This window comes from Scyliorhinus torazame, chromosome 13, assembly GCF_047496885.1.
Source record: "Scyliorhinus torazame isolate Kashiwa2021f chromosome 13, sScyTor2.1, whole genome shotgun sequence".
NCBI classification, from domain to species: Eukaryota; Metazoa; Chordata; class Chondrichthyes; order Carcharhiniformes; family Scyliorhinidae; genus Scyliorhinus; species Scyliorhinus torazame.
Window position 1 is genome coordinate 17,982,462 of NC_092719.1, and position 21,706 is coordinate 18,004,167.

Here is a 21,706-nt window from a genome sequence, read left to right on the forward strand (position 1 = left end):
GAGCCGAATGGCCTACAATGGCTCCTATTTCTTGCGTGTGCTCCTGTTAATTCCCACTTAATTGATCCCATCGCTACCACCACGAAGATGGTGCTGCAACTAGCAGTTTTTTTACACTGTGCAACGCAGTACCAAACACTCGCTGAAAGGTGTAGATGAAAAGGACACCAGAGGTTTGCTGGATGCTTTTAATAGTTCAGTTGGGCAAAGCAAATAAGTCGCAGATCTACTGTTTTTTCCCATTTAAATTTTAGAGAATGAGAGACTTTTTTCCAAAATTCACAGGCCACACATCATGGGCGGTATTCTCTGTCCCGCCGCACCTGTTTTCAACAAAGAACAAAGAAATGTACAGCACAGGAACAGGCCCTTCGGCCCTCCAAGCCCGTGCCGACCATGCTGCCCGACTAAACTACAATCTTCTACACTTCCTGGGTCCGTATCCTTCTATTCCCATCCTATTCATATATTTGAAAAGATGCCCCTTAAATGTCCCTATTGTCCCTGCTTCCACTACCTCCTCCGGTAGCGAGTTCCAGGCACCCACTACCCTCTGCGTAAAAAACTTGCCTCGTACATCTACTCTAAACCTTGCCCCTCTCACCTTAAACCTATGCCCCCTAGTAATTGACCCCTCTACCCTGGGGAAAAGCCTCTGACTATCCACTCTGTCTATGCCCCTCATAATTTTGTATACCTCTATCAGGTCTCCCCTCAACCTCCTTCGTTCCAGTGAGAACAAACCGAGTTTATTCAATCGCTCCTCATAGCTAATGCCCTCCATACCAGGCAACATTCTGGTAAATCTCTTCTGCACCCTCTCTAAAGCCTCCACATCCTTCTGGTAGTGTGGCGACCAGAATTGAACACTATACTCCAAGTGTGGCCTAACTAAGGTTCTATACAGCTGCAACATGACTTGCCAATTCTTATACTCAATGCCCCGGCCAATGAAGGCAAGCATGCCGTATGCCTTCTTGACTACCTTCTCCACCTGTGTTGCCCCTTTCAATGACCTGTGGACCTGTACTCCTAGATCTCTTTGACTTTCAATACTCTTGAGGGTTCTACCATTCACTGTATATTCCCTACCTGCATTAGACCTTCCAAAATGCATTACCTCACATTTGATTGCATTACCTCACATTTGTATGCATTACCTCACATTTCCGGTTGTGGCGCGCCCCCAATGGCAGCGCGATCCTCCATCCTGCCAGTAAGCACGCAGCAGGGAACCCAATATACATGAACACTAATTAAGGACCTAAAATGTCAGTCTACTTTTATACTCTGACCAAATCAATACACCATGTTTATGTGGATCACCCATATAATAGTGATGCCAAGGAAGCCTTGTGAAATATTTGTATGTTAGCTTGGCTCAGTGGATAACACTCGTTTTGGAATCAGAATTTCCTGCTTTCAAGCTGACTTGAACATGTAAACTGGGCTGACGCTTCCTTGTGCAGTTCATAAGAGAGGCTGATTTTGGGCCCAAATGTTAAATCAAAGTCCTGTCTGTTCAGGTAAATACTACAGAGCCCATATCACTATGTGGAGAAGAACACAAAGCCCTCTTGGGATGGAATCAATTAAGTGGGAATTCACAGCAGCACAGAACCCTCTTTGGTTGAGGAAGCAATCTTCCTCAACCAAATAAAGACTGGTCACTGATTTGCCTCGTTATTTCTGCGAACTTGGTGTGCACAAATTGATTGCCTTTTTTCTTACATTACAGCGACTGTAATTCAAAGCATAATGAATTGGTGCTTGAAGTGCTTTGGAATGTCAACTGCACTATCTTTGCACATCTCACTTGTAATTGCTTCACAAGTGCAGAAAGGTGCATACTCAGGGCCTTCTCTAGCAAGGACTGTTTGAGATTGTTCCTGAGGCATGTCCAATCAATTACCTGGAATGGTCGTTAAGCAATAACCCAACACTTGAAATAGGACTGCTCGACTCTCGTCACATCTGTCACAAACAGCATCGATCACAATCCTTGTGCAAGTTCCAATTTATGAGAACCATGATGAGAAAATGTTGATTTCCTTTCGGATAGAACTCACTTTTACAACAGAAGCTCTTGGGAGCGCAGTTCTGAATGATGTGGAGAACATCTTTATGCTAAACATTAGGTCTGTGTGTCAGACCGAGAGAATCTGGACAGCTTGAGGTGGCGCAAGATGCCAAGAAGGTGATGGGTAACACAAAGTGGAGAAGATGGAACAAATGAAGCTTAAAAAGATCAACAGAAAGTGCAAAATTAGAACAACGAAGGGCAGTAATTGAACAAAATCAGTCTGAAAATATGAATAGCAAGGAAACAAGAATCTGTATAAAACCAGCAAAAACACGATGGGACAGGCAGGCTTACTTGGGATACAACAAAAATTCAGTTGTGCCACAGATTTGGGGGGGCTTTCCCCTTGGTCAGGAGAATATTGCTCCTTCAGAGACAAATAAACGCTGTCTGAAAACGCAGGCATGTTTTTGATTAGAGTCAGGCTCTTTGTCGGTGGTTCTGCACTCTTAAAAATGGGTGCTTTTCAAACTTGTGTGAATAAGGGATGCCTGAAAATGTTGACACTCTCCGAGGATCTTGTTCATGAAACAGCCAAGTGGGAAGATTTCATATTGGTACTCCCCAAGGGCAATTTCAAATTATTCAAGGACCTCTTCAAAAGGCAGCATCAGCTATTCAATAGAAAAATGTTACTGCAAAAAATACAGAAAGGCCAAGCAGGCCCGAATGTTGCAGCCACTTCTCGTGACAAACAGCTAATCTGATCCCAGAGAAACCAAAATTAGCTAACATGATGGCACTTATGGAATTGCCTGACAGACTCCTAAAATTTACAGATCACAGATTAAAATCCGACATTTTCCCTTCTGTTTGAGCAACACACAGATACTGAAGCACGGTTTACATTTGTGAAGAACAATCTGGATTTTTGAACAGTCACCAAACCAATATTAGAACACCAAGAGACCAAGTGCGTTTCCGGGTGACTGGTATCCTTTGTTAAAACACATGAATGCCACTCATCTGCAAAGCAAGCTCGGCTGCATGTTTTCTACAGCAACACATTCCACTCGAGACGTGTGCGTTGCTCTGCTGGGCCAGAGAGAATTCCTGAACAGAACTCAGTGCAGCCACAATAGCACAACGACCATCAGACATGGAGCTTATCTTCAAGTTCATGAGGCATAACACCATCTGCTGCTCTTTGCTGCCGCCTCCTCACTACGAAGACAAATGCTGTCTATTACAAAGATTCATTTACTGACACATTTGCAGAGCAATAAGTCCCTGGAAAATTTAATCCCTCCAGCATGTGGCCTGTTTGTTAATTGGGTTGTTCATCATGGCAGCCAAGCCTCCTCAATTCAGTGACACCTTGATCCCAGTGACGCTGCGATCTGTGGATTCACTGTGCTCTCAACCGCAACAGTGTCAATAAGGCTCCTTCACCACTAGTTACAGAGAGAACTGTTGAGGTATTAAAAGCACAAGCTAACAATTTGTTGAAATTAACTGTACCCCTGAATTTTTATGAGTGACAAGAGCTAAATTTGTTATCAATAGCAATTTAGCTGGACTGTGGGGAAGCTGCCAAAAGTACTTGGTGTGAAATATGAAATTGACTTCTTCAACCCCATGGTATCCCAGGTCAATACCTACTTTGATTTTTCTAATACATTGAACATCATTCAACTGTGACAAACACTATATTTACAATGGAAGCTTTATTATAATAAAGTGCATTCCTCTGACCTGCTCACAAACTCCATTCTGCTAAATTTGGGGATTTATCATGTAACGATGACATGGGCTTCCTCACTTTTGATGGGTACAAAATTCAGTTGGGGGTGATCGGAAACGTTTCCTTCAAAAAAATCTGAGAAGAACTAAATCTATCACAGATATTCAGGCAAAATATAAAAAAAGTCAATTGTTTGGAGTTAAAATGCTGAAGACATTAGCATTAAGAAAACTGTCCAATTTAAACATTTAATTAAGCTTGAACGACCAACAGTAAATTTTTATGAGCACACAATTAAAGATAGCAACGTAGGAGGTAACTGCTATCAAATACAAATGGATCATTACAACATTTTCAAAAGTCAAGAGGACTAATGATCGAAATGACCAACAATATATACTTAAACTAGAGATCACCAATCTGAGTTAGGATCCTGCATTCAAACAAGATGAGGACTACAATCTTTAACACTACGGTATTGTTCATAGATTTATGCTCAGAATAACGTTCCCGATATTTTTCTCAGCTTAGTCTCAAAAAGGCAGCGCGGCACAGGAATCGGTTGTCAGTCAAATGAAATAGTTTAATTTCCATTCAAAATGGACAAATGTTTGAGAAAACCAACGGCAGTTCGATAAATCATTTGCCCTATTTTGTGTTCACGTTAGCTGATTGAAAGGTTAAGGCAGTGTCCAGTACAAAGTTGTTTAAAAACCTATATTCCTCATTTGACAATCTACTCTCAACAAAGTGAATTTAGATGCACCTTTCACATAGAAAACATCCAAGATGCTTTGAAGAAAAAACAAGACAACAAAAATGGGTGCCAAGCCAAATGAGACAGACAGGCTACCAACAGCTTGGTCAAGAGATGGATTGAAAATAAAGTTTTAATGGAGGATGGGGAGGTGGATTGGAGACTTGGCAGTTCCAAGGCAGAGCAAAGGTAAGTGGTTCCATGAGAGGCAGTCGGCCTGAAATAGTTACAGAGCGAAGGAGACTGGAGACCATGAGGGGATGTAAACACTTTACCAAAATGGAGGAGAGGGATGGTGGCTAAATGGGATGTCACCTGAAGACAGAGAATGCAGTACTTGTGGATGAAAGCCCAGGAATCATCAAGTTTGGAGGTGACATAGACATGGGAATTGATTTCAGCAGAAGCTGGGCAGAGGGAATAGGTGGAGGCAGATGGTACTATTTAGATGGAAGCATTCATTCTTTGTGATGAGCAAGAACTCGGCAGTAAGTTCAATTCATGGATGAATAGGATGCTGCGGTTGTCAGCAATCTGTTGTTGTGCAACTAGGTAAGTAAATTGACAACATTCTCATCACCCTTTCCTTTTTCATGGAAGACATATTACAAATACAACACAAAACACAATTCAATAAGTTAGTCGATGGACACCATGTGTGCAACTAAGCAATACAAAACAAGGCAATCCTAAAGTTTGATTCCTGGTCAATGTTGTGGTAGCTGTTATTCATCAATGGAATAGTATGGTCAATTGCAGTTGGCCTTCATACACTTAGCATTGAAGCAGTGAAGAAATGCTCTTGGCAGTTACCTCCGTTGAAAAGTGCTTTCGTGTGGAAAGGTTCAAGCTATTCTGTTTTTTTCCCCCCCATGGTTCATCAGCCCACTGACATTGGTCTAGGCTCAAAATTTAAGATTTAACAAAAGGCACCACAATTTAGCATTATGATTTTTTTTTTTTTAAATGAAGTTGAGTAGTTGAATGATTCAGTTTTTGGGGCCATCTACATGCCACTGAATGGGGATTTGGACTGCCAGCTTTGACTGACTTACATGCTGGGTTCCAAGAGCAAGCTTCGTTTCTGTGACAAAATACAGAGAATAATTAGAGCTGCAGTGCAAAATAAGGACAGCAACCTTGGAAAGATACACAGGGCATCATTGCTTGGGTAATAGTAACGAGGCAAATAGTGCTTAACAATGTACTAGGCGTTAATTACTGTCAATCAACCTCTCTGGCACTGAAAATTATTGCAAGTGTGGAGTCTCATTCGTTGCTCTTTATGTAATCTTTCCTTCCCGCTTTTTGGTCCTCGTACGGCTTATTTCTCAAAACATTCAATCTGACTGGTTCAGGAAATCGAGTTTCCAGCTGGAGGTCCTGTTCACTCAAGTCCCAGACGCCTGGTTTGCTCACTGCAACTAGATCCCCTCACACTTTCATTAACCAAGTGGGCACACAGGCTTTGAGCTAAAGGTTTCTGGGGCAAGTCTAACTAATAACTCCAGCAACATATGGTTCCTTATTCTGAAATACAAAACATAAATAATATCCAACATAAGGGGCACCTTCATAGATGAATATAACCTAAAACCATGCAAACAAGCATGTTAGTTTGATTTTATTTGTATACTGTAAGCACTTAACTGAGCTACAGTACAATAACTCTTTGTGCCCCGTTACTAAATTGTGAAGCGCATGTTCGATGGATTGTATAGTTTCTTCTATGATCTGTACTTCAGCAGGTGCCCAAGATGATTATCTCAGCTTCATTGAAAATACTTGAATTCTCTGAACCTAGTTTCAGCACCTTCCTGCCAATTAATGACAGATTGCCTACTCTCTTACGCAGTGTATTCAAATTCACTGGAGCTTATGCTAAATTGAGATGATTAAAATTTATTTAATTTTCACCCAATAACCCATCTGTCTTACATAAACTTGAGCCATATTTAAAAGTTAAAAGGATAACGTTATGTCTTGGTATATTTCTTCACTGTATTGCAGGGCAAAGGCAGGAAAGAAAATGCCAAATCTGTACATTTACCTTACCACCACTTTCATTGTCTTTTAGTGCTTTCCTGGGTTACAACATATGGTCAGTTACAAGGGTGGCACGGTGGCACAGAGGTTAGCACTGCTGCCTCACAGTGCCAGGGACCTGGGTTCAATTCCAACCTTGGGTGACTGTGACGTTTAAACTTTCTCCCCGTGTCTGCGTGGGTTTCCTCCAGGTGCTCCAATTTCCTCCCACAGACCAAAGCTGTGCAGGTTTGGTGGATTGGTCATGCAAAATTGCTCGTTCATGTCCAAAAGGTTAGGTGGGGTTATTGGGTTATGGCGATAGGGTGGGAACGTGGACTTCGGCTGGGTGCGTTTTCAGAGGGTCGGGTGCAGACTTGATGGGCCGAATGGCATCCTTCTGCACTGTAGCAATTCTATGATACTCTATCCTACTTGACGCTACAAACCGAGGTGCATTTTGTTGTCCAATCAGGAATCGTTCAGTTCATTCTTCCAAGTGGCCGGCTGTGTTCGGAGTTAAAATTATCTTTACCCCCCCAATTAATCAAATTTCTAGTTTTAATTTACTATTGCCTTTAAAATATTTAGTTCCAGCACATTCTGCACCTCCTCCCTCTAATCAGTTCAAGTGATCATTTTGTCTGCAAATTTCCCTTGAGCCGCCCTGAGATGGAGCATCCTGCATATATGTGGGAACACAATCTGCAGGAGAAAAGTTCTTAAATTATGCTTTTATTTAGCATACAGTTGGTGAAAAAGCCACGTTCTCCATGAACTACTAAGTACTGAATTTAGAATCCTGTTCCTTGAATTTTTTCTGATCACAAATGTTTTTCTACCATCTTGCCAGCATTAGACAACTTTTAATTGCTAGGCACCTAAAGTTAACAGCCTTAGTTTAAAAAAATAAAATAGGTCCAAGAGTTGCAGTGGTCAACAATGCCTTGATGTGGAGTTCTCAATCACTAGAGAGACAATATTTACATTTCCTGTAAAGCTTCATCATGACGAGTGGCTCAAGCAGAATTGCTGACACCTGGTCCTCACCAGAATGTGACTTATGAGTGCAATTCCTTTCCACTCAATGAAGCCTCCTCATCTGGGTACATATTTCGTCATCCATCTAAATCAGTGTGATGACAATACAGCCTGAAGTTGATTTATCTCCCACAGCTTTGGCACCATTACTTCTTTCAGCATCAAAACCCTTCCATCTTTCCTGCCTCTCAGTTAAAATCTTGATTGTATACTGCCTCCTCGAAAGCCACATGCCAACTTCCTTGCCTGTTTTCTTCTCCCCTAACCTCTACACTGTGTAACACCTCATTGCAAAGACTTATCTGTAAACTGCTCCGTTTTACCATATTAACTCAATCTTACCCTTAAAGTTAGCTTGTCTACTTTTACCCACATCTACTCTCTACACCATTTTTCACGACATCTCCATCCCGAAATGAGAGCCCCTGACCATTCCGTTGCACAGTTTTGACCCCGTCTCCTCAATTACCACCCTTCTTTCAGCATTGCATCAAAATCAATCCCTCTTCAAAAAACATCTACCTGTTAACCATCCACCTGCTCAAATTACTGTCCCACCTTTAACTTTTATTTCCTCCTCAGGATCCTCAAATGTGTCAATCTCCTAGTGATCTCAAATCTTCCTGTTCAAATTCCTCTGTACCATTTTTGCCCTTCTTCTAGCATAAAGGTGACCATTGCCAACGTCACCAATTGCTTTTCTTTTTAGCATGATTGTTGTAGGTTACCCTTCCTTGACTCCACCAAAGCATGACAGGAATCAAGCCATCCTCCTCTTCTCAGTGCTCAATGCCTTCAGACTGCCCTTGTGTACATCTATTCTTGACTAACGATTCACAGCCAGCAACGATCTTTCTTCCCACCTTCACACTGTTACCTCCAGCATGCCTTAGAATTCATCCTGGACTGGTTGGTGGCATCATCCACATGCATTGCATCCGTTTCTACGGCAACTTCCTCGGGGAGAGAATCAGCATTGGATTGCCACTCAGAAAGAGAGGGAGAGAGATTTAGATTTGTCCTATGTACCGAGGTACAGTGAAAGGTATTGTTCCATGTACAGTCCAGGCAAATCGGTCCAGACATACGATAAATACACAACGTAAATACATAGACATCGGGTGGAGCACACGGAGTGTAGTGCTACTCAATAGAGATGCGTGGAGAGATCATTCAGTCCATAAGAGGGTCAGTCAGGAGTTTGGTAACGGCAGGGAAGAAGCGTTTTAAAAAATCAGTTAGGACGTGGTCTCAGACTTTTTTTTCCTGCCCGATGGAAGAGAGAATAACTTTGGGGGAAAGAGGTCTTTGATCGTGCTGCCCTCTTTCCCAAGGCAGCGGGACGTGTAGACAGAGTCAATGGATGGGAGGTGGGTTTGCGTGATGGGCTGTGCTCACGGCTCCCTGGAGTTTCTTATGTTCTTGAGCCGAGCAGTTGCCATACCAAGCTGTGATGCAGCCTTTCGGATGCTTTCTATGATGCACCTGTAAAAATTGAAGAGTCAATGTGGATATGCCGAATTTCCTTAGTTTCCTGAGGAGGTATCGGCGCTGTTGTGCTTTTTTGGTCGAAGCGTCGACCTGGGTGGCCCAGGACAGATTGCTGGTGATGTGCACACCTAGGAACGTGAAGCTGTCAACCATTTCCACTACAGCATCATTGATCCAGACAGGGGTGTGTACAATACTTTGAGCCCTGAAGTCAACGGCCGGCTCTTTAGTTTTGCTGACATTGTGAGAGAGATTATTGCCATTGCACCATGCCATTAGGTTCGCTATATTCCTCCTGTACTCTGATTTATCATTCCTGGAGATCAGACCCACTATGGTTGTGTCATCAGCAAACCTGTAGATGGAGTTGGAGCCAGATTTTGCCACACAGTCATATGTGTATAGAGAGTGCAGCAGAGTGCTAAATATGCAGCCTTGCGGGGTTCTGGTATTGAGGACTATTGTGGAGGAGGCGTTGCTGTTTTTCCTTACTGATTGTGGTCTATGGGTCAGGAAGTCGAGGATCTAGTTGCAGAGGGAGAAGCCAAGTCCCAGGTTTTGGAGTTTTGATATGAGGTTGACAGGGATTATGGTGTTGAAGGCGGAACTGTTGTCAATGAATAGCAGTCTGACGTAGGAGTCCTTGCTGTCGAGATGCTTCAGGGATGAGTGTAGGGTCAGGGTGATAGTGTCTGCTGTGGACCAGTTGTGGCGGTATCAGTGTGAGAGAGAGAGAGAAGACAGCATGGTAGCATAGTGGTTAGCACAATTGCTTCACATCTCCAGGGTCCCAGGTTCGATTCCCGGCTTGGGTCACTGGCTGTGCGGAGTCTGCACATTCTCCCCGTGTCTGTGTGGGTTTCCTCCCACAGTCCAAAGATGTGCAGGTTAGGTAGATTGGCCATGCTAAATTGCCCTTAGTGTTGGGTGGTGTTACTGGGTTATGGGGATAGGGTGGAGGTGTGGGCTTGGGTTGGGTGCGGGCTTGAGTAGGGTGTGGGCTTGGGTAGGGTGCTCTTTCCAAGAGCCGCTGCAGACCCGATGGGCCAAATGGCCTCCTTCTGCACTGTAAATTCTATGATCTATGAGAGAAAGAGAGAGGAAGAAGAGCAGGTCCTTCCCCTGAACATTCAGGATTCGAACTTAGTTCCTTGAGTCTTTGAAAATCGAGTCTTGGGTGTTGAGAAGTCAGAGTTCTCCTGTTCGAACACCAACAGAACTCTGCTGCTTGACTTAATGATACATGCCCATTAAGCATCCATGGATCGAAATGATAACAGCAAAAATTAAGAAAGGGGGAAAAAGGGTATCAACATGAAGGACCCTCACACTTTTTTTTGTAAATTTAGAGTACCCAATTAATTTTTTCCAATTAAGGGGCAATTTAGCGTGGCCAATCCACCTGCCATGCACATTGGATTGGATTGTATTTGTTTATTGTCACGTGTACTGAGGTACAGTGAAAAGTAATTTTCTTTGGGTTGTGGGGGCGAAACCCACGCAAACACGGGGAGAATGTGCAAACTCTTTCTTTGTTTTCTTTGATGTGGAGATGCCGGCGTTGGTCTGGGGTGAGCACAGTACGAAGTCTTACAACACCTGTTGGACTTTAACCTGGTGTTGTAAGACTTCGTACTTTGTTTTCTTTGTCCTGATACTCTGCTCCCATGTTCTAAATTCCCCAGCCAGGAAAAGTAACCTCTCAAAATCTCTCCCATCAAGCCCCTTTGGAATTGTGAATCTTTTGAAGAGAACATTTCTCATTTATCTAAACTCCAGAGAGAAAAGGCCCAATTTACTCAGCCTCTCATCCCAGAACCAACCTAGTGAACCTTCGCAATGCCACCTCCAAGAGATGTATTTGTTTCAGTCGATATAGAGGGCAAAGCTGCATACAGTACTCCATGTGTGGTCTCACCAAAGTCCTGCACAATTGTAGCAAAGTCTTCCTTATTTTTGTCCTCCAACCCATCGCCCTTCCTAACTGCTTGCTGTCCCTGCAGGCGAATTGTGTTCCTTGTATGAGTACATCGAAGTCCCTCTGAACATCAAAATTTGAACGTTTCACACCATTCAAAAATATTCTGCTTTTCCATTTCTATTATAAAACTGAATAATTTCACACTTCCCCACATTATATTCCACCAGCTACCTTGTTGCACCCTCTGTATATAAATTGTATACATCTCCTTGCACCCTGTGTTCTCCTCAAAGCTTGCGCTCCCTCCTAGCTTTGTACTGTCATACCATATTATTTCATAATTTCAGTGCTTTTCAGTGCTGTCAAAGGTTATTGTTTGAATTAAGAGTCACAAAATGTCTTCTAATTCATACTCAGAAAGATGAATTATGTCTAAGATATTAAGTGATATATTTATGGTGGAAATGTTACAGAAGCTCTTAAAGGCACTATTTTCAAACATTCCCCACAGACTACAGTTCAAAAAATTATTAAATTTTCTGTGAAGTACTTTGGGACATGCTAGAATTATGAAAGCCACTATAGAAATGCAAGTTGGTGTTCTCTTTTTACTTATCTATTTTTGTTTGGTGGGTTGCGGGTAAGAGTGCTAAGTATATGGCAAGTTATTATTTAAATTTGCCAATGAGTTGGCTGGTTTTTACAACACATTTTCAATGTTTATGTAGTTAAGATTGTAGGCATAACCAGTAGAAATTGCAGCATGTTACAGTAATGTTAGTTTTCCTCTAAAAGTAATATTTATGCCACACAAACAATGACCATCTCTAACAAGAGATAATCTAACCTTCTCACCCTGACATTAAATGTCATGACTTGTCAGTGAATCCCTGCCATCAACATCCTGGGGGTTATCATTGACCAGAAGTTGAACTTGGCCAGCCATATAAATACTGTGGCTGGGAATTCTGCTGCAAGTAATGCATTATTTGACTTCCCAAAGCCTGTCCACAAGGCACAAGTCGGGAGTGTAATTCAATACTCCCACTTGCCTGGATAAGTGTAGTTCCACCGACACGCAAGCAGCCCACTTGATGAGCAGCCTTTCCACAAACATTCACTCCCCCCACCATCAATGCACAGTCGCAGGAATGTGAACCATCATAAGATGCACTGTAGAAACTCAAAGTTCCTTCGACAGCACCTTCCAAACCCCCCAATCTCTACCACCTAGAAGGCCAAGGGCAGCAGTTACCTGGGACCACAACCATCTCAAAGTCACTCAACACCCTGCGTCGAACTATATCGCCGTTCCTTCACTGCCGCTGGATCAAAATCCTAGAACTCCCTCCACAACGGCAATGGGGTGCAGCTACATCACGTGGACTGCAGCAGTTCAAGAAGGCTTCTTACTGCTACCTTCTCAAGAGCTATTAGGCATGAGCAATAGAAATGCTGGCCTAGCCAGCAACACTCACATGCCATGAACGAATAAATAAGAAAAGCATTCCCATTAAGTTTCTCAAATTGAACTACATGCAGTCATTGCAGTATTCGTTTTATCTGTTTGAAGTCTTGTGAAGAAACACTAGTAACTGATTCCCACCAAGTACAGCGTCAATATATTGCCTTCATCAAGAACAGTCAAATCTCAAATGGAGATTACAGACCATGGCAGCAGCCATAGCAAACAGCCAGTTCTGGAACATCAACTGTCTTATCAATTGTACAGGTCCACAGAGTATAGGAGAAGATTAGGCCACATGGATTTAATTTAAAGTAAAAACCCTTCTAATAGTCAGCTGTATTATTCATCACCATGTCTTTAACAGTTCGATCTCATACTAGAAATAATGATTCAATATACTGCTTCTTGGATTAAACAGCTGCCTGACAGAGTGCAGAAGCCATAATGCACTTTCAAGACAAATAAAAGCACACTTCATTTGAACTTAGATTAAAACAGCAAAACACAAAATGATTATAGATTCAAGTGGTATCACTTTCAATTAACTTGGATTTTTTTGTTGTTGTTTCTGCCTTGTCTTTCCTTCCAAGGGAGCTGCAGGGTCCCTTCTTCCAGCCCCCTTTTTTTTGTTCCTGAGCAAGGTGCACAGACGTGCACAAGAGTCACACGTTCAAATTTTTCTTTCCTGGGTATTTTGCTGAATGCAACACTTCCTGAAAAACTGTATGTGCCAATCCACAGCTTAGAATTCCAGTGTACTACATTACTAATACTTAGCTTCTGCATGACAGGTCAGCCAATTTGCAGCACTTAATGATACAGTAACGATGCAGTTTTCAGACTACCGTGAGCACTGGTAATGGTAAACTTCCCAAATTAATCTGACTCAACACAATTTTAGTTAATCAAGCACTGAATTCTGCAATTCTGCAAGGAAATTCTGAAAAGACAAAGGGAGGGAGTAACTTAAACATTCTTACAGCATTCCTTTGGATGTATTCCCTGGGCTGCAGTTTTTCAGGATCAGAGAATGACGTTGAAATGGACTGTTCGCTGCAGCTGAACTGGTCCAAACAATGCAACTATTTCTGATTTCATTCCATGGTATTTTGTTATGCTTCCAAATATTAAGTCAAATGCCACTCTACCTGAACTTGCGAACAATTAAAATCTATTTTTAAAAACCACAAGTCCTTGCTACTAATGGTTATCTCAATTTCTTGAACCCCAACCCAATTCCCTCAAGGCAACTTCGCACTGCAAATTGATACTGAATGTGCAACTATGCAAATGCCCTACATAACCACAAATAAATTCAGCAACGTACAATAACTACATCCATCTCATTAGAATATGGGATTAAACCAGGTACCATCGTCTAGTACCATCATCTCCTATTCCAAATAAATTGGGCAGGAAAAGTCTTCTTTGATGCAATTGGAGTGCCAACTTCTCTTGGCATTTTTAATGTACATATGGAGACCAAGGAATGAAGAAGGACTGCGGAATAAATACATAAATGAAAAACTTCAAAGTGTAATTACTGTGAAATTAACAAATATGGGAGTCATATGGCTTACAATAAGATTCCATCAACAGCAACAAGGTGGCAATTTTTAGTTTGTGTTGGTTAAGGGAACAATATTACCTAGGACACTGGGAAATCTCCTGTCTCTTTTAACAGCAGCAAGGGATTTTGAATGTCCACCTCAACTAAAAGAACAGATGGAAGGAACCACAGTTAAGCATGCCCTCTTAAGAACCATATCCCCAACATGTTCTTGCATGTCAACTTTGTGGGTTGGAGGGCAAACTAAACCAAAATTTATTTGACACTAAATCTGGGCACCTCTGGACATATCTATCCATTCTATCAGACCCCTCATAATTACGTACACTTCAATTAGCTCTTCCCTCAACTTCCTCTGTTCCAAAGAAAACAAATATAGCCCATCCAATCTCTGCTTATAATGCACATTTTCCAGCCCACATTCTCTTCAGTCTCTTCTAATCTCTCTAGTGCACTCATATTTTTCCTACACTATGGTGCTGACCATGACTACATGTAGTACCGAATCAAAAATTGACAATTTATCTAACATGAATCGTGCTGGTGTAGGGCTGCATGAATAGGGCTGGTTTAGTTCAGTGGGCTATACAGCTGGTTTGTGATGCAGAAAAAGGCCAGCAGCGCTGGTTCAATTATGGTTCAATTCCCATGCCACCTTACCTGAACAGACGCCGGAATATGGCGACTAGGGGCTTTTCACAATAACTTCATACTTGTGACAATAAAAGGTTCTTATTCTTTACTGGAGTTTCAAACTTCTGCCATCCTGTCGGTGCAGAAATGTTTTCTAAATTCACTCCTGAAAGGCTTTATTCTAATTTTTAAAAAAGGCCCGCTACAACTCGACTCTCTATCTGGCAAAAATAGCCAAATCTGATCTCCTTAATATCCTGAGAACTTCAATCAAATCACTTCTTAACCTTCGAACTATCAGGGAATACAATGCCAGTCTGTGTCACCTCCCATCTGATGCCTTGAAGTCCAGGGATCATTCTGGCAAGTCCACACTGCACTCCCCTGCAAAACCAATCTACCCTTCCTGAGGTGTGGAGCACAGAACCGCTCATAGTATTCTGCCTGTGATCTATCCAAAGATTTGTCTAGCTGAAGCAACCCTTTGTATACCTAATTCAGTCCCACACGTTTGCTTGTTCTCCAATATTCAACGTTTCCAACCTACCCTTAAAGATAATTAAGACTGCTTCTACCCCGCCCTGCAGATATAAAGACGAGCATTTGATGAACCTTGGATTATTTTCTGTACCTGTTCATAATATTTTGATTATCTACGTGACCCCCAAGTTTCTTTGGATAGATTGTGGGAGAGGAATGTTTGCCTTGAACCTGGTGTCTGCCATATGGGGAGACTTAAGTGATACAACAAATCCTATTGTAACCACACGGAAACGATGACTTGAAAAACTCAATATTTATTTAACCTACTGGGTTCAACTCCTGCTCTCCAAAGGGTCTCCCCCACCCGGCCCACACTTGGGCCAAGGTATTTATGTCCATGGAACCCTTGCTTAAGGGTGTAGCTCTGCTCACTCAGCTGGGGAGATTATCTTCAGGTGAGGCCAAGGGGACTCTCTGATGTTGCAGACCCTGTGGTCTCCGGTTGGGTTAGAACACCTATCCAATTTTATACGCAGGTTTTATTGTTCAAATTGTGCTGAATGAGGGCTGAAGATTGTGTTGTTAAACATATGCATGAGGGAGCTTGCATTCTACCAAACTTTGAAACATAAACAAAAGTTTTATACGGCCATAACATGCAGAATGGCAAACGTTTGCCCGATTATGGGAAAAACTATTTAGTTGGATGAAGTTAATATATTTCTTTATCAACTTGTCTGGACTTACAGGAAGTTCTAAAATCTACGTTGTCCATTCCCTCGATTCATCACACCCATTAACACATGAGCTATAGCAGCTTCCTGACATTGCATCAATAAATGTAATATCTGTCACATTTTCAGTGTATTCAGAGAATCCCAATACTAAAGCATTTTTATGTGTTGGTTTCTGTCTGCTACTATTCACAATGACACTTTTCAAAGCTTATTAAAGTGCTAAATCACTTATTTTTCTCCAGTTATATACAGATTCTATTTATAGCAGCTTATATGAAAGCATGCCATTTTCCCTGCCTTGACACAATATTTATCTTGCTTATATTAAATGCAGTTCCTGATAATCATAAATCATGTGAAAAAAATCCACCTTTATATATTGCTATGATCAAATTATGAGGACAAGTTCTAAATCTAGCTCAATTAACTTGTTATTTTTCACATACATTATCTGGAAGTGTCAATTAGTCAGTGGTTACTGGACTCCCAAGTTGGCTCCAGCAAATTTAAGTGCATTAGAACATGAGTTTGTTGGGCACACTTATTTCTGAGTCAGCAGGTTGTGGATTTCGGCCACAAGACTGGAGCTCATAATCTAGCACAACCCTCCAGAGTGATACACAAAGTCTAACATTCTTGGAGATGGTATCCCTTGGACGAGACATTAAACTGAGCTCCATCTGTCTGTTCTGGCTGTGCAGGTGTGAGTGAAAGATCGAATGGCACTACATGCAGAAAAGCTGGGAGTTTATGCAATTAGAGACCGGAGCACCAAACAAAACTTGAGCTCATCATGACTGTGGCCAAGTTTTCCACCACACAGCACAGCCATCTAATCCAGTCCCAATTGTTTGCTTGTTCCCCAATATTCATCTTTTCAAGTAACTAATACCCTTAAAATATAATTAACAGACTGTTTCTGCACTGATTTATGGCAGGGATTCCACATTCGCAGCATCATCTATTTTAAGACACATTTTAAAAACTTTCTCTTGAATTGTTTCAGTTTTCTGCTTTATTTGATCACATTTCTCTGAATGCCACATAATCAGACAATGGTTCCTGCACAGAAGGGGGCCATTTGTGCTGGCTCTCTGCAAAAGCAATTTAGCTTGTTGTGCTCTCTCAGCTTTCCCCCACCGAGACTTGCAAATTTTTCCTCTTCATGTAATTATCCAATTCCCTTTTGAAAGCCACAATTGAATCTGCCCCCACCACACTCTCAGACAGTGCTTTCCAGATCCTATCCACTCACTGCAAAAATGTTTCTTCACATGTGACCTTTGGCTGTTTTGCCAATCACCTTATGTGTGTGGTTTCTGGTTCTCGATCCATGTGTCAATAGGAATTGTTTTCTCTGTCAGTCCAAACACCTCATGATTTTGAATAACTGTCTCATCTCCATTCAACTTTACTCTTCTGAAGAGAGCAACCCCAGATTCTCTCATTGACCATCATAATCGAATGAGCCATTCTCACAAGTTTGTCTTTGCTGCCAATGCCATGCACGGACAGTTCAAGTGTTTTATTCTGCTAAGTCATTGCGAACGACGGAATAGGCAGCTGGCAGGAGCAGAGACACTTGTCAGATGTCAGAGTAGTTTTCCCATGAATTTCAAAAGATATTTTAAGCTAATGCAGACACTATAAGAAACATCAGACAAGACCCCGCCTCCGAACCAGGGAAAAAAAATTATCGTGCCCAATAACATTCACTCCACAACTCCCCAAGCTGGAGACCACCGAAGGATGCAATGGGTCATTGTCCAAGGCACTGTTTCAGTGGTTTAACCCCCTCACAGTCTGATTCTGAGCTTTGGTTGGCAACATTGTTGTCCTCGTAGGCACTGCTACGACCACACTTAATCCATTCAGTCTCACACTGCAGCTCTGATCATCTTACAAACATCATCTCACCCCTTCAAACTGACAGAACAAAATCTGACGGGCTGGGCACAGTGAGTAGTGTCGTTTTCTGCACATGCACAGGCTAGCATGCTTGCACAGATGGGCATCAGCAGCCATTTTGTGTTGGCAGGAGATACAGTTTTCTCATAAATCTCTTCTGCACCCATCCAAAGCCCCCTCATCTTATCTAAAAGTGGTGTCTGGAACTGGACACAACCAAGTTCAGGCCAAACCAGTGGCTTATAAAGGTTTACCATAACTTCCTTACTTTTGTACTCTATGGTTCTATAACCCAGGATCCCAAATACCTTTTCAACCACTTTCTCAACTTTGCTTGCTTCTTCCAACAATTTGTGCACGTATAAATCCAGTTCCACCTGTAGTGCACTTCATTTAGAATTGCATCCTTTAATTTATATTGCCTCTCCTTGCTCACCAAAAATATATCTCAGAGATGCGGTGTGCAAAATGGCTTTTAAACAAATTCACTCTGTGGTTCAAGTGGAAGCAATTCTTACTGGTACAGTGCATGTCACAATCTGAAACACAGCAATCAAAATCAAAGTCCCCAATGAGGTACAGGCCCTATCAAGCAAAATAGGCAAACTTGTATTCATTTAGTGCCTCTTGCATTCCCAAAACATTCCCAAGAGCTTTATAGCCATTTACGTTCTTCTGAATTGTAGTCAGTGTTGTAAGAAATGTGGCGGCCAACCTGTGGATAGCAAGTACAGACAGCAATGTGATAATGATCAGTTTATTTGTTTCAGTGATGCTGATGGGGGAATAAATATTACCCCTCAGGAAATGAGTATTTGAGGATCAGGATCTCAAACCAGAGATTCAAGACATGGCTCACTGGGCAGCAGTGATCCAGTGCTCCTTCATACTTCGGAGACGTTGTTTACAACTTACGTCAGGCACTTCAAAGCACTGCTTAGGTACGACGAGTGGTGCCATTACAAGATCCTCCCAATCAGGTGGCAAGAAAGCTAGTCCAACATCAGTGCCCTTTTCCAAGTTCACCAATGAGGAGTTAAAAGTGGCCAAGTCTCCTGCCATCTTATGGAAGGTTCCTAACTTGTGATTGACCAGAATGGGGAAAAAGGTTCACCTGGGAAGGCAGTGAACACATTGTAAGACTTTCTCAGGAACTTGCAGAAGTGAAGACAAGGCATCGGAGTGCACAAACATCCTGACAACTCATTGATCTAACGTGCCAAGCAGCACCAATCTTTGGCAGAGTCTGCAGATCGTACACTGGACTTCTCAGCCATCTTAAAATCAATTGGAGGGACTGGCGATGAAGGAGAAGGAATATTGACCATAATGCCGGGGAGAACGTCCTTGCTCTTCTTTGAAATAGTGCCTTGGGATCTTTTATGTTCACCTGAGAGTGCAGACAGCATCTTGGGTTTAACATCTCATCTAAAATGCAGCACTCCCTCAGTACCGCACTGGAGCGTCAGTTAGACCCTTGTGCTCAAACCTCTGGAGTGGGACTTTAACCCGTGACCTTCTGACTCAGGGGCAAGTGTGTCACAGTTGACCCTAATAATCCACAAACCAATTGTTTGTGAAAGCAATTGGAGTACGCGTACTGGTGATCGTCACAACTGATTGTCACCTTCACCTTCCTATTTTGGACACACCAATGAATGGATTGTTCCTGCCTGCTCATCACAGTTTGAGGCTGAAACGCAAATGAATTATTAGCTTAATCTTTCTTCTTCTGATCTTGATCGCTCTTATCTATTTCCACTGTTTTCTGTTTTCATTTCAGATTTCTGGCACTTCTGATTTGTTTTTTCTGCAAGGTGCGAAACAGCTGCAAATCCTGTGGCTCAATGGCTTAAATTCAAGCACAGCTTGTTATCGAAATGTATTGAGCTCAAGGAATTCCACCTTTCAATGGAACTCTTACGACTTCATTGTGCAGTTCCTTTGAATGTATAGCTCCCATTTATTCATCCTTGTGATTCAGTAGTGTTGAAACTGATTAATGAAGGATGACCTAAAATTTGGTTAAAAATACAGGAGCATATGTAGAGAACATATGCGTTTCTGAGATTATGATGAACGAATGTGATAAATAACAGGTTCTGAAACATTTCATTCTGTGAATAGCTTTATTAAATATATACTTCTTCCTATGATGCTGTGGCAATCTCATTGCTGCATATAATTCCTATTGATACATCATTGTTTTGATAACTAAGTACTGACGAGAGACCTCTCTCCATGGGGAAGTTGAAATTTAACAACCCTTGAAGCAAGGAGTGAGTTACTACTTCTTGGGTATGGCACTTTATACTACACATTCAGCATTACCGAGGTCAATATTAATCAAGTATCATCATAAGAGTTATTGGTTAATCACTGGAGCAAATGCCATCTTTTCAGACCATCACAACTCTGCAACCTTAACTTGTTGGACCTGGGTGGAGAAGTCCAGGGTGATGGAACATGGCTTTACATTGTATGTAAAAAGAAGGGACCAGGCCTGTCCTAAGTGGAGGTGTGCCACTGAAATAGTCTTCAACATTTTTTGTTATGCATGCAGAGTAAAAATGGAAACAGAAACTTGTATTTATATAGAACTTTATCGCATCTCTCAACGTTTCTGAAAGCACTTCACAGATCACAAATTGCTATGAAGTGCAGTCACTATTACAAAGCAGATGGGAATTTTATCCAAACCTGAATGAAAAATACATTTTTCATTCCCGTTTGGACCAAAATGTAATTTAACATTTGTATTTTAAGTGAATTGATGTTTAATCACACAAGAGTGGAAAGAAGCATGATAGAATCAGTCATTGAATTTTAATTTTGCTAAAGAATGCAGAAACTGCAATCAGTGATAAAATAATTCACATTTAAGGGAGGTATATTCCAGATGGCAAGGGAAGAGCAGATAGTGGGACAAAGCATCTAACATCAGCATGCCAGAATGCAAGGGAAGATGCTAATAATCTTTATTAGTGTCACAAGTAGGCTTCCATTAACACTGCAATGAGATTACTGTGAAAATCCCCTAGTCGCTACACTCCACCACCTGTTTGGGTACAGAGAGGGAGAATTCAGAATGTCCAGTTCACCTAACAGCACGTCTTTCAGGACTTGTGGGAGGAAACCGGAGCACCCGGAGGAAACCCATGCAGACACAGGGAGAACGTGCAGACTACGCACAGACAGTGACCCAAGCCAGGAATCGAACCCGGGTCCCTGGCGCTGAGGTGACAGTGCTAACCACTGTGCTACCATGCTAGGATGAAGCCTTGAAGATTCCCACATGTGTCATGACCCCCTAGACCAGTGCGCAGTCATTTCCAGCCCCACTTTTGGATGCCACAAAGCCTGAATTTTGCTCCTTGAAAACTAGCACCACATATATGAGAGTGCAACTTCTTGAATTCCTCATTCTCTCCATTAAGCATTCATGGATCAAAATGGTGACTGCAAAAAATTAAAGTAAGGGGGAATAAGGGAATCAACACCCGAGAGCTAACCTCTTTTGAAGATTTAAATCTTGTCTGGCTCTTTCTTGTGCCAGTTCGTCGGAAATTTGTTTTCTCGCCTCCTCATCAGTAACTGTAGAAAAGGAAAGTAAAAATTACCAAAGCAATAGTACACATGTTGTGGAATAAACGTTCACAGCTATGTGTGTGTATTGAATGCAGAATCTAACCTGCGTCCACAAAACATGGCAAATACACATATTAGATGCACCATAAAACTGATTGATTTAATTTATCGTCTGAAATGACAGACCATGACAAAAGCTTTGCATTGCTGCTTCATCATGACGATTGAGATAACCACGCACTTGATGCTGATTTTGAACATGAAAACTATTTCCCCATTATCAGCATTTCATCATTAATGAATAGAGTAATTTTCAT

The 21,706-nt window shown here is 41.8% G+C and overlaps 1 protein-coding gene across 1 annotated transcript in view; it reads right to left on the reverse strand.

Moving 5' to 3' along the window:
* Nucleotides 1–21,706, reverse strand: part of chchd3a (coiled-coil-helix-coiled-coil-helix domain containing 3a) — a 344,371-nt gene that overhangs the window by 214,036 nt on the left and 108,629 nt on the right. Inside the window, exon 3 of the mRNA XM_072471116.1 lies at nucleotides 21,314–21,395. Coding sequence (XP_072327217.1) covers nucleotides 21,314–21,395 — 82 coding nt within the window. The remainder of the gene's footprint in view (nucleotides 1–21,313; nucleotides 21,396–21,706) is intronic.